Source organism: Elaeis guineensis, chromosome 6 (assembly GCF_000442705.2).
Source record: "Elaeis guineensis isolate ETL-2024a chromosome 6, EG11, whole genome shotgun sequence".
NCBI classification, from domain to species: Eukaryota; Viridiplantae; Streptophyta; class Magnoliopsida; order Arecales; family Arecaceae; genus Elaeis; species Elaeis guineensis.
This window is the reverse complement of record NC_025998.2, coordinates 117,308,033-117,321,389: the sequence shown is the minus strand read 5'-3', so window position 1 is coordinate 117,321,389 and position 13,357 is coordinate 117,308,033. Positions and strand designations below refer to the sequence as shown.

Genomic DNA, 13,357 nt, shown 5'->3' with positions numbered 1-13,357 from the left:
TTCTTCCGAGAGGTAGTCCTTGGCCCTAAAATAATGACCAAACAAGAAATTATTGGTTAAAACCATTCTAGCACATATACCTTAAACCATTCAATAAAAAGTCAATGCATCATCTAAAAAATATTGGATAAATTATATTTATGGTCCCTAAACTAAGTCAAGTTTTCCTAAAAAGTCTCTAAACTATAAAAAGCTGAAGTTTAGTTCCCGAACTATCTGAACCGATTTAATATTGCCCTTAGGTGTAATTCTGATAGTTTTCTCCTACCGAAAGTTCGATGTGGCAACAACCAATGCTTATGTGGCGCTTATGTAGTATTAAAATTTAAAAAATATTGATGTGGTGCTTATGTGATATTATTTCTTCTTTCTCTATCATATTTGTTTTTTCTTCTTCCTCCGATCTCTCTTATTTGAGGAGGATGGAGCCATAAAGGGAAGGAAGTTTGGAATGGGAGGAGAAGACATGAAACCGATGCCGACTCGGTGGGAGACATTGGGAAGAGGCGATGAGAGATAAGTGAAGGAGAAAAACCAAACAAAAAAAAGATGGGGTCACGAGGGAAGGGGGTTTTTCTTTCTTTCTTCTTTTTTCATTAGGGTTTTGAGGATGATAAGAGATTTAAAAAGAAGTGAGTAGGGAGAGTTCAATAAGATGGAGTGGTGAGAAATAAAGAAAAAAATATCATGAGGGAAGAGGAGAATGGGGTCATGGAGGGAAGGGATTTCCCTTTTTCTATTATTTTTCCGTTGGAATTTTGGGATGAGAAGAAGAGAAATGGGAGATGAGAAATCTAGGAAAGAAGATAAAGATTTGGAGAAATGAGAGATTCAGGATTTTGATACTTGGGGAAAAAGAAGATGATTTGGCTTAACATATTTTAACCCATGTCAACACTTGTTGAGCCATGCAAGCCACATAAGCACCACTAAGCATAAAAAATTATCGCATCAGATTTTTAATGAGAAAAAACTGATGGAATCGCACCTGAAGGTAACATTAAATCGGTTCAGATAGTTTGAGAATTAAATTTTAATTTTTTAAAATTTAGAGACCATATAAGAATTTCAAATTATTTTGAGGATTAAAATATAATTTATTTAAAAATATTTTTTTTCATTCAAAATAACAAAAGATATCAGCCAGCTAACCATGATTAATATGAATCTTTTTTCATTCAAAATCTTCAATCAAACTTGGACAACGGTGAATTTCTTTTTAATAATGAATGGTGTGTTGACTTTTTATTAGGTGTTCCAAGATACATAGGGTACAACGGTTCTAATTGAGAAAACAAATTGGATGAAGGCCGACCTGTGTCCTTATTTGAGGGCAATCTTGTTATTCCAACAAGATCTGGGGCATTTTCGTCATGAAAACAGAGCAAAGGTGCACCCCTAAAAAGCTTGTACCTCTCTTAAACTCCTGATTTTGAGGCGGGCATGAGAAGCAGGATGAGTTGCTCTGATTTTCTTTTCATTTCTTTTCTTTTTTTCTTCTTTTTTTTTTTTTTGCCACGAGGTAACAATGCCAGATTTAGATTTTAAAAAACAGGTCTGATACGTTTACTAGTTTAACCATTGCTACAAACTAAAATCTATCAATATTATCTGTAGAAATGTTAATAGTTAAAATTGTGATTCTCTAGCAGTAGTTTAAATATCCATTCTGTGATGTACAAATGTTCTCTAAACGGACCTTGACGCTAGTTGGACGCTGAGAAAGAATGCCTTTTCAACAAAATATGTATCCTTTTTGTTTTCCAACAAAGTCCAAACAATAGCCCAAGATGATGCTAATGATGACATGTCACAAGGGCCATTGTTCTACAAATTAAGTTTTAGCTTTGTTATTGCTCATTGTTATGATTTTGATCATGGAAGAAGCAAGTATAAAACAACGAACTTGAGAATCCAGATAGAAACAGATGGTGCAACCATAGCACCACACATGAATGCCCATGTCAGCCCATAGGAATAATTCACGTTCACCATGGTTCCCCATTCTCCACATTTCAAACTAGTTCAAACTTCCCATCCAAGGACTCTTGGTGGGAAAAGGTCTCGGATCTGTAGGTTTTATTTCTCCACACTCGACTCCAAGAAGATTTTCTGAATGATTGCCTTCTTTTGAAGGCACATTGGCTTGCATGTTTGCAGGTTTCATTACCTTCTCAACATGGAGTCCAAGTCTAATCAAGTGTTCTTGCATCAATGTCAAAAATGCAACAGCTAAGTTGATAATAGGCAAACAATTCAACATGGATAATAGATACAATTAGTCATTAGAGAAACAAAAGGAGTGATACGCAGACTGCATTTCAGGATGCCTCATTTACAGAAGTCACCAAAAATATAAAGAAGCCTAAACCTGTCTTTATCAACGTCTCACATCTTTTTGTCATTCCATAAATTAGTGCTTTAGAGTTGAGAATTTGAAGGTTAAGGAGCTTTTTGTGGTTCGTCACCAGGCAAATCATCTTCATCATGGTAGATGTTCTCTGCCATCTGCCATATTTGAAGGATGTTATCTTCAGCAACACTAGCAATGACCCAGTCCTCGCAAGGATTCCAAGAAAAATCGGAGATCTTGCTGGTGTGGCCTCCATGAATAAAAAGTAGCTCTGGTGGGCCATCCTCTGCATCTTCTGGTGTTTGCTCCTCATCAATCCTGTAACAAAAATTACTTCAAAATGTGCATCTCTGGAGTCAAATAAATGAGATACCATGTTCCAGTACTTGGAACATGCAATTATCATCTACAAGGACACACAACATTTACATGAATATAGAACAATTTGCTTTGATGGATAGACAGAATCAGGCAGAGAAAAGAAGATAAAAAAGAAAGAAGCAGAAAATGCTTTTAACAAACATGGGTGTCCGCTCACAGGTTAGATAAGCCCTGTCATAGCCCACTGATGTAGTAGAATAAAGAAATCATGATGAATTAAGTACATATGAAATTACTGATCGACAAATAGAACAATTTCAATAAAAGAGAAGCTTGTATTTAAGTTCTCAAAGATCACATTGCCGACAAATAAAACTAGAGGGAAATGCCCCAGGATAGCAGTCAACTTCAAGCCAACTTTATCACATTATCAGGAAAGGCAAAATGTAGTTACAAAGGAGCAACCTAAAAAGCTGTTTTAGTGCCAGGATAATTGGCCCTTTTTCTTGGTAAACAGGATAATTGGCTTTTACTAAATGAACCTACAGAATATTCTGACTGCCATAAAAGCACAAAAAACTCCTGTTTTCTACATTTTTCAGGCTTCATTAAATCTAAAACAGTGGTAGTCAAAACAGGCATCCACCTGACATCCCACCACTTCGTGTGCCACATTCTGACCTCTCAATAAGATAAAATCTTTGCAAGTCAAACTACAGAGCCAATAAAATTTTCGGCAGCATGCCACCATCAGGTTGTGAAGAAACACGCGAAATCAGAGAAACACATGGAATTCAACAGAGTCACGGAAGCAAGGTTTTGCTTGGATCCAGGACAAGAGAAACCTCTGTCCAACCACACAAAAGGACCTGAAAGTTTCTTTGGGCTTAGGATAGGTGAAAATGGAATACCATTGGGTTGTGGAAGTGGTGCTTTGCTTGTATCCAGGACAAGATAAAAACCTGGGTCTGACCACACAAGGGACCCAAAAGATCTCCTTTGACTTGGTAAGGTGATGAAATAGCAATAAAGCAAAATGTATGGAGGAATATCTAAAATAGTTTACTGATAGAGAATGAGGTAGAGATTAGTGACTGATCAGCATGTCCTGTGAACCCTTACACAAAATCAACAATGTGGCTCGTGGAAGAATTGCCTGTCAGCTTCCTTGAAATCAACATTAAAGTATGTCAAGCTCCAGTGGAACCAGCACCACAGTACTGGTTAAGAATTAGCACTCCACCAGAAAAAGAGCAACAAACACTCCAAGACAGACCTCAAACTTATATTAACTTTGTGTAAAACAGTAAACGCAAATATAAGAGTGATATTTAGGAGCTCTAGGGCATCCCCACTGACCTAAGACTCTTGAAGCACCTTAGAGATCCTAGACATATTAGAAAAGACTCAAAAACAAGTTAGGATTTCGGCCATTTATTGTCATCCTGACAGAAAAAAAGGCAAAACAGCAGTTTCTGGTGGTTTGAGACAGTTCTGGGGTAAAACAGCATTGTCTCCATCAGCTCTCTTACTCATATGATTGTTAAGCCGATGAAAGCTTATCGAATAAGCTATTGAATGTCACTGCTCTTTTCTCCAAATTCATCACAAAATCTCTTCGGTGATGCAATATGTTTTTAATTGATGCCTGTTTTAATCCAACTAGAAGTATTACAGGACTCCTAAAACTAGACTTTGAATTAACTTTCCAAATTACAGGTCTACTGTTCATTACCAGATATCATAAAAACTGAAAACAACAAATAAACTATGGCTAATTTAACCAGAGCTTGAAATGGTAGTATGATGTCGTTCCACTTAACCAAGCAATCCTTGGTCATGCCTAATGGGCATTCACAGGCATAGGACAGCACTATTTGAAAAGGATGGAGACCATACCATGACATCCCATATGTTTCTGATGCAAGCTTTGGAAAACATTGTCATCTTTATGATATAAATATTACAGGCCAATATAATAACCTATACATGGTGACATAAATGTTAATTTTATATGAAGTTTTGTAATATGTGAAGCAATGCTCTATATGATTGCACAATAATTTATAATTTTAAGGTATCATTTCCCCAGGAAATCATAGTGACAATCTGCAGACTGCAGGTTCGATGATGCCATGTACTTCAAAATGATCCAGTTTCGAAAGAAACTAAATATTAGAGCCTATTGGCAACATATATGCAGTACATACTGTTTACACATGTGGAGTTACTAAGCATAAATCCCAAAACATCAACATTCCAAACATAAAAAACTAGAAGTCTTAAAAATTAAACTGATATTATATATGATTTTAAAAGCCATAACTATTTATTCCAAAATTTATCAAATGCCACACCAGCATGATAAAGTGAGTCCCAAGAGGAAAAGAGTAGCTATAAGAAAAGAGGCAAAATAGAAGCAGCACGAAGATAAGAAGCTGATCTCTCTCTCTCTCTCTCTCTCTCTCTCTCTCTCGGAGCATGGGGATTATATCACTTAATAGGTCTGTTTTGGTTTAACTTTCAAAAATGATGCATTTCAAATATTTGTCATGATCAAATTCTGATATCACAAGATATTGAAAAAGCAATTTTTAGCAAAACCATGTCTAATGTGGTTTTTGTTATTTCTACTCCAACTATGCTCTAGATGCAAGGACAAATTTGAATAGAACTACTCTACAACAAAAACACATACAGAAAGAATACTCTTAGCTATCAGTATCTTAAAATAGCCAAGAGAGATAACATCTATAGCAAAGTCCTGTGAGAATATTACCTGCTAAGGTCCCACACCATAAGCCTTCTACCAAGACAACAAGAAGCTAAGATAGTCTCATTCTTTGGACTCCACCCAACTTGGAAAACCTCCTCCCTAATCACCAAGCAAAGTTGCAAATGACGTGAGCATTTCTATCATCAAATCAATATATACAGCAAATCAACCAATGGAGCAATTATACAATATAAGACTTCATTTACTTGTGACTGTCAAAGGTGTGAAGAGCAGTACTGAGCTTGCGGAGGTCAAATAACTTAACCGTTTTATCAGTTGAACCTGTTGCTACAACCCACTCATTAAAGGGATTGAATGCTAAGCAATTAACCTGCCACAGAATCATGGTTTGGAAGTCAGGGTCATTGATTTGTAGGTCTCGCAGTTATCACTACATAAATAATTATAAAAAAAAAGAATATAATTTAATATCTGATGCAAGAAAGCATCAGATGTTAATATCAACACAAGTAGAGTGAAATAAGTATTGCAAAATAAACAGATAGTGACGGGGAACAATGTTAAAGGCCCCACATCTTTTCTCTGAATTGCTTTTATATTGTTAGAAAAGACCATGTTGACATAAAGATCTCAAGAAGGACAATTTTGCAGGTTTGCAACATTAACCATGAAGAGTGATTTAGGTTGAGAACTTGAGATCGATACTTTATTTTTTTTAAAAGAAAATGAAGTATTGATTCATAAATTGATCCCTATAGCTCACCCAGCTGAGATGGGACAAGGCATGTTTTCGTGCATAAAGCAATGTTTACTACCACTATAGTAGTCTAGCTTATTCCATTATATACTCTTTTATAAGTCACCTGTTGATAACTCAATACAACATATGATAACAATACATACAGTCAAGCTTGTCCAGTTAGATGATAGCAAACATATTTGAAATATTGTATTTATCTGACTATTGAAGACTATACTAATCATAACATTGTATTATTGTAATTTATTTCTATAAAGGTTATATATGCATGCAAACTTCAAATTCACAGAAAGAGAAGGGATAACTTTGCATGGTCTTAAAATAGGATAAAAGCTCATGTTTGTCTTTACAACATGAAAATACACTAAATAAACCAAGGTACGTCATATCATACCAAACTACATGATATGAGGCGTATTGTAGTGTACTAGGTCGATACTCATACATGATACAAGGGGGGCATATTGTAGTGTACTAGGTCGATACTGATACATGATACAAGGGGCATACTAACACTCAATACATCAAACCAGCCCCCATATCAGGCATATTGATATAGTGATAGGGTGGCACTAATATGGGGTCCAGTACCAGACAGCATACCAACCCCTTCAGACATATCAACTTCTCAATATCCAAATATGCTGATGGGAGTGCAACTGGATATTATTTGGTCATTAACAATTCCATGGTCCCAAAGAAATGCAAACAAGGAAAATAAAAATGTATAAAACCTTTAAACATGAGGCAAACAAAGGTTGCTAGTCAAGCACAGACTGCACCAATATACTTTAACGATATAGAGTGGACATACATAATTTGTGAGCTTGAAAGTTCAACTGGCATGAAGATAAAACACAAGAAGGTTATTCATCAATCATATTTTTGACAATATGCTTATCTTTCAGAAAGCATTTTGGTTTCACAATTTGCATTACCTAGGAAGGTGGAAACTTACGGCTCCTAACCAATGAAGGCTGCCTTACAGCTGAAAGAAGCCCTCCATGGAAATTAATCAGCATATGTTACCATGGCATGTTTAGTGATGCTTAGAGGAAAAATATTTTGCAACCTTTAGATGAAAGACATTTTTGAGAATCACCTTTCAGGAAGCAGAAGCAATGCCAAGCACATCCTTGAGGGGGAGAAAGGGGAGTCACAAAATCTAAAATTGCCCTATACTTCCATTTCTTCAATCTGCCTGGTTGTGGATGAATTAACCCAACTGATAGTTACTTTTCAGCTGGTTTCATTAAAAAATGTCACCGAACAAAAAACAATCCGTCTACTCTAAAAGTGCTGTAATTCTTAATATCCTCAACTTTATAGACACTTAATAACCAAGACATAAACAACATTCATTATTCCAGATATGGATATCAGCTTGCTGGATGGTTTATATACAGTCAAAAAATATCACTTGTCATTGCTCATCTACCTATCTTAAATAGGAGAATACTTAAAAGCCTAGAGAAAGTGAAACTAATCCAGTAATGGTTAAGCAATCAACTCATTACATATTGATGGAACCATCCCAAATATGTGCTGGAGTAGACTATGGTGACAAACAAGGTGTTTAAGAAAATTACAGAAGACTATGAAGCTTTCTAGTTATTCCAGCCAGAATAGAAGAAAGTAGAAGATCAACGACATTTGTAACGAATTCTTCTTTAACAACTCCTACAATTGAAACCTACATAAAAAAGGTATTCAATCAACATCAATTCATTCAAATATCTACAAAGTCATTCCATGTCAGCTATAGACCAATGGAGAAAGATGTGTACGATTTATCCAATTTCAACAAAATCTATTTCAACTCACTGGATACCTTAGAGGCATAATGAAAAGAGGGGATGATGTAGAATTATATGCTTAGTTATTTATGAAAAGAAGAAAAGTTGTATGATCATAGTGATTTCTAACTGACTAGCAAAAACTTAATGCTGATAACCAGAAGGAGGCACCACTGGCAGCAGAATAACATAAGCTACATTAAAAATGAAAGGATACGAAAATCACAATGTTGATTAATTATGTCAGAGGGGGGGGGGACATTCATACAAATCAAGACACTCACCTCACCTTGATGAGCAACTACTTGTTGAATTGGCTTGTCAGCTGTTGGTGTACGAAGATCCCATATGAGCAAATAATGATCATCACCAACGGAACCAAACAGGTGTTCATGCCTCAAATGCCAAGCAACATCTTCAACAACACCTTCATGAATCTATTTCCCAGAAAATCATGACTTCAAAATTCAACATTATTCAAAAGAGTAACACCACTTCAAAGGTATTGTATCCAAATAAGTGACACTTCAAGAAAGAATGGGGAGTTGTGAACTATTAAGTATAACAAAGTAAAGAGAAAAGAATATATGAGGAAACATGCGGTGCCTTCTACATCTATTGCTATTTGCCCATGCACAAGAGCCTTTGCATTTGTGAAGATGCAAAATCATGACAGAGGATGATACATTGCTTAATTACAATAATTAGGTGTATACATCTGCAAGATATAGTGGTAATGTGCCACCACCACGCTTTGAACATTGGACCTCCCCAAGGGCAAGCCCTTTGGAGAGGGCTGCCAACCAGCTAAGCTAACAACTATCAGGTGGGACTATATCCTGCATAAAATTCAATCTCTTAAGGGTTCCATACATTGTTATATATATACATATACATACAAACATATATATATATATATACACACACACACACACATACAAATTTAGCTAAAATAAGTGATTTGGCAAAAAATGACATTATTTTAAATTCTCAGTATGTGGACCACAAATTTCAAAACCTATTGAGTACATCTTTCTACATCCTCACATGACATGACAAACTCACAATCCTAGTTGCTACATGTTTTTAAGATCACAAAAATGCCAAGCAAACTAAAAGGATAGCTCAAGTCTTAGTTACCTGAGTCAGGATTGGGCTTGGGAGTAAATTCAGATGCAGGAGTAAGAAAGTGGATCCCACAAAAAGTTTTAAAGAAAAAACCTAGGAAGTGGGTACACTAATGATGTCATCGAGTGGATATGGGCCCTAGTCACAAGATTCTGGCTATTAAGATCCAGTATATAATAATGTTCCACAACAATAGACTATAAGATTGCTCAAGAAAATAGACTATTAGTCAAATAAATGTAAAGATGAAAACTTGTTATGAAATATCCCATTTGTCCAAATCATTTGTAATTTCCATCTTCAACCCATTATTAATATTAAAACCCTTACAAGGTAAGAATTTCGGCTCTAACCTATAATAAACTGGAATAGCAAATACATCCCATCTTCTGAATCATCTCACCAAAATTCTACCCATTTAACTTCTAATAGTAACCACCCAACTCTAGCAAACAACATAAGCAATCCTTATGCATCTTCTGTCTTGTGAGCTTATGTTGACAATCATCAAACAGCAAATAAAGCAAGATCCTATTCTCAGTTGACTCTTGGGTCTACATATACCAGTAATTTTCATTGTTCATGTATCATCCATGCTTGCAACCCTATGAATCAATTACTTAATTTTTTCACAGTCTATCATAAACATTGGCACAATGGCAAGGTTGTTCCATTGTGACATGGAGGTCATGGGATTGAAACACGGAAATAGTCTTTCCACACATGAGGGTAACGTAGCATACATCTGACCATCCCCAAACCCCACAACGGTAAGAACCTTGTGCAGTGGGCCACCCTAATCAGTTATATGCTCCATCTCTTCAAGTTACATGTAACCTCCTTCATGATTTGCCTCCGAATTATATCATTAGTAGCAAAGTGTAACTAAAAAATTTTTAAGGTAAATAAAAAGATGTAATTTGAGCAAACAAACAAAGGATAAAACATGTATACTATTTGCAAAACTCAATTTAGTATATGTGTAAGAATATAACCTTAAAAACCCGATGAGCATCAAGAACCTTATTTTTAGGAGTTACATTAATGTCCCAAAGGCACATTTGAGCATCATCAGAACCACTCAGTAAATGGCCTTGCTTGAAAGGGCTCCAAGATAAACCATATCCTTCAGAATTGTGACCCCTCAACCTCAAATCAGGATTGCATACACCATCTATAGGAGGCTTTGACGGATGCTTGCTGTAATCAAAAATATATACCTCTGCGCTAACAGTCTTTGTTGCAATTATAAAAGAATTTTGAGGCATATAACGAGCTCGGTTGACCTCTCCGTCATGATTTATCTGCTGAATTATTTGCACCTGCATAATAAAAACAAGTTTGAAAATTACATCAGAAGCATTACTGGCACTTTGTGCATCATACAGGAGATTCTGCCATGTCAGAACCGCCAATACCCTATCAATCAGCAAGAACTGCAAAAAACTAATCTCTGAAAGCACATTCTTGAAAATGAGTGAAAAATGGAAGCTCCCATATAGGTTCATGACTTTGTATGCAAGGATTTTCAATCAGTTATGTTTGATTACTTGCTATCCTATAACCAAGCACAATAATGAATTAATAACAGAAAAAAATGTTCAAAGAAAATTTCAAAAAAAAAAAAATCCGATCCCATCCTACGCAAAACCCTAAAACGAGAAACATGGCAGAAACAAATCCAATCTCTGCTAATATCTAATCCAAACCCAGCACTTAAAATAACGCAATAGCCACTCTAAATATAAAAAGAAATGATAAATCAAAAGAAAAAAAATAAGGAACAATATTTCTCTACAAGAAAAGAACTCCGGGAATTGAAATCGACCAAACCCTCAGAGTCCAAAAGTATCAGAAAACAATCACTCATTGCGAGAACATAACACTGATCGAAGAAGGGTAGAGAAAAAGAAAATCACCTTTCCACTGGCGCAGCCGAAGCCACCGATCTCGCCGTGCTCGTCGTCGTACTGGCGGGCGTCGTTCTCGGCGTCCTCGAGGGGGAGCTGGACCTGGGCGAGCATCAGATGGTTGGGTTCGTTGTCGGAGGTGTGAGTCCCGAGGATCATCTTCTGCACCGAGTAGTCCTTACCGGGGGGCTCGTCCCGACCGGGGAGCCACTGGACAGTGAGCGAGGGCCACTCCAGCGCGTGGGTGATCACCAGATCGTAGAGGAACGGCGTGTTCTTCTTCCAGATCTTGTACTCCTCGTTGATCAGCCTCTCCTCGACCTCGCTTCGGAACTCGTCCTCGTCCTTCGCCATCGCACCTCTCCACTTCCTTCCTTCCTCCCTCCCTTTCGTTCGGCTCTGATACCTTCGATTGCTTCCGCTGGCCTCCTCTTCGGAGACTCGCTGCTCTTCCTTTGTTTTGATGCGAAGAAGCGCGGGGATTTTGGCGGGTGGTTTGAATTCTGGAGGGAGTGGAAATGGAATAGAGCAAAGAGAGAAGGGGGAGAGTTGGGGAACGGGAGGGAGGAGACTTGGAGAGGGCTTCTATAGGGGGCCAGGAAGAGAGATGGAATAAACAAAACGTCCATAGTTGGTTTGGTCATTTAGAAAATAGCAAAAAATAATGAGTTAATTTGAGTAGGGCTGTGAATGGATTTGGTCATCCAACTTAATCCCATCCCAATTAGACCTAAGTGGATCTATGTGATCAGCTAGGGTTCAAGAAATACACAGCTTATCCTGGCTTTTAGGTCTAGTCAGGCAAGAAAACAGGCAATTCAAGAATAACTTCTAGTTATCCTCGTGGGCTAGCATAATTCCAGCGGAAGGCAAGATAAGGTGGGATAATTTTCTTAATAAACTATCCTTATTCTCGCGTCATAATTGCATTGACGCAAGTAGTATAATTATTGTTAGGTTTCAAGACAAGAATGTGATTCTCTTTATGTTTTATTTCCACTGATAAAGAGTTGTTTTGGTTGCTTCAATAGAAAACGTGGGATAAAATATATGGATAACTCCAATGTCAGGGTATCTTGGGTATTCGTTGATCCCTGGTTATCCTAAGTTCAGCAATTCCAAGCCATTAATTGGTGTGTTTGGCATTAGTTCCAAAGGTAGAGCAGGATAAGTGCCCAAATCCCATCTCTTATGTGGTTTTGAAACTAGCCTGTTTGTCCTGCTTCTTGTATGGTCTCCACCTCTTACGCGCTAGGAGGTGTGGTAAGGCATTTGTCCTGCCTTATCTCAGGGATAAAATATCAAACGGACCAAAGCATGACATGGAACTAGTGATCCCCAAAAATTCGGTAAAAATAGGGATAATCAGGATTAAAAGTTCCTCAGGGTCCCTAGAATCCTATTATCCCCTTATTCTATACTCACATGATTGGTGAAAATACCTAAAAACGCCTTTCATTAACGAAAAAAGTAACAAAAAACAAGAGTAGATTTTTTTCTGTCCAAATAATCAGTAGAACATATCAATTATCTATGCTACTGGTATAAACTGGTAAAAAGAACACTAAGCCTATCTGGTTATTGAACACGTACTTCGCAGAACTTGCTGGGCTTTCAGTTTACTACACGAATGGTTGCTTCCTCTGAACTTGCTTCCTCTGAACGTGATTTAGTTAGAAATTCCTGCACTTCTGACCAGACACTTACCAAATGGGGCTCCACTAATTTTCCAAAAGCATTTTGGTTGCATGGAAGAGGGAACGAAGGCATATAAAAAACTAGTTTGAGTAATATATGCACCCGAGATTTAGTTTATTCAATAAGTTGTTGTAATAAAACTAGCATTGCAGTGTGAGAATAATGATTAAATCGGGTGCTAATATCTTTTTCTTTTTTTTTTTATGGTATTGAAAGGGAATATTAATGAAATATCTTTAATCTCCACCACACAAGAACATAGTAATCCAAAAAGCTTTTGTTTATGATTCACCAAACTGAGCTCATACTTTCCTGGAGGACTGATACATCATAAAGCTACTCCATATATTTGTCTAAATGTTATGAGATCTTGAATTGGAATCAAGACACTGCAATAGGTCACAGTTGCTAATCTATTTTCCTTCAGAAAGTTCACCAAAATTTCTTTTTACATTGCTTTGTTTCCACTGAATGTTGCAATATACAATCAGCCGGAGCTAAAAGAATAAGGAAGAAATCATTAATTTAAAATCTGTCCTCCATCTGTAGACTAAAATTAAATTTACCTTGTATTATGTGAAAATGGCCTTGCATCAACTAGATCATCTCAATTGCTAAATGAGAGGATGATGCAAGATATGGCTTGGCCAATCA

At 36.8% G+C, this 13,357-nt stretch overlaps 1 protein-coding gene across 1 annotated transcript; it reads right to left on the bottom strand.

The window, feature by feature from the left end:
• Window positions 1-2,241: 2,241 nt before the first annotated feature.
• On the bottom strand, window positions 2,242-11,593 carry LOC105046716 (histone-binding protein MSI1). Its single transcript, XM_010925390.3, has 6 exons — window positions 11,015-11,593; window positions 10,091-10,417; window positions 8,252-8,404; window positions 5,657-5,781; window positions 5,454-5,549; window positions 2,242-2,671 (listed from the first exon to the last, which is right to left on the bottom strand). Exons 1-6 carry the CDS (start codon window positions 11,357-11,359, stop codon window positions 2,443-2,445), a joined length of 1,275 nt encoding a protein of 424 aa, XP_010923692.1. The 5' UTR covers window positions 11,360-11,593; the 3' UTR covers window positions 2,242-2,442.
• Between the last annotated feature and the right edge of the window lie 1,764 nt (window positions 11,594-13,357).

Bases quoted from the DNA above. Each gene is read 5' to 3' on its own strand.
- LOC105046716 (XM_010925390.3), bottom strand. From the start codon at position 11,359: ATGGCGAAGGACGAGGACGAGTTCCGAAGCGAGGTCGAGGAGAGGCTG. The intron at 5,782-8,251 runs GTGAGTGTCTTG...ATTCTGTGGCAG, and splicing joins TAGTTGCTCATCAAGGTGAG to GTTAATTGCTTAGCATTCAA. The intron at 2,672-5,453 runs GTAATATTCTCA...TTTTTGTTACAG, and splicing joins ATGGTGTGGGACCTTAGCAG to GATTGATGAGGAGCAAACAC.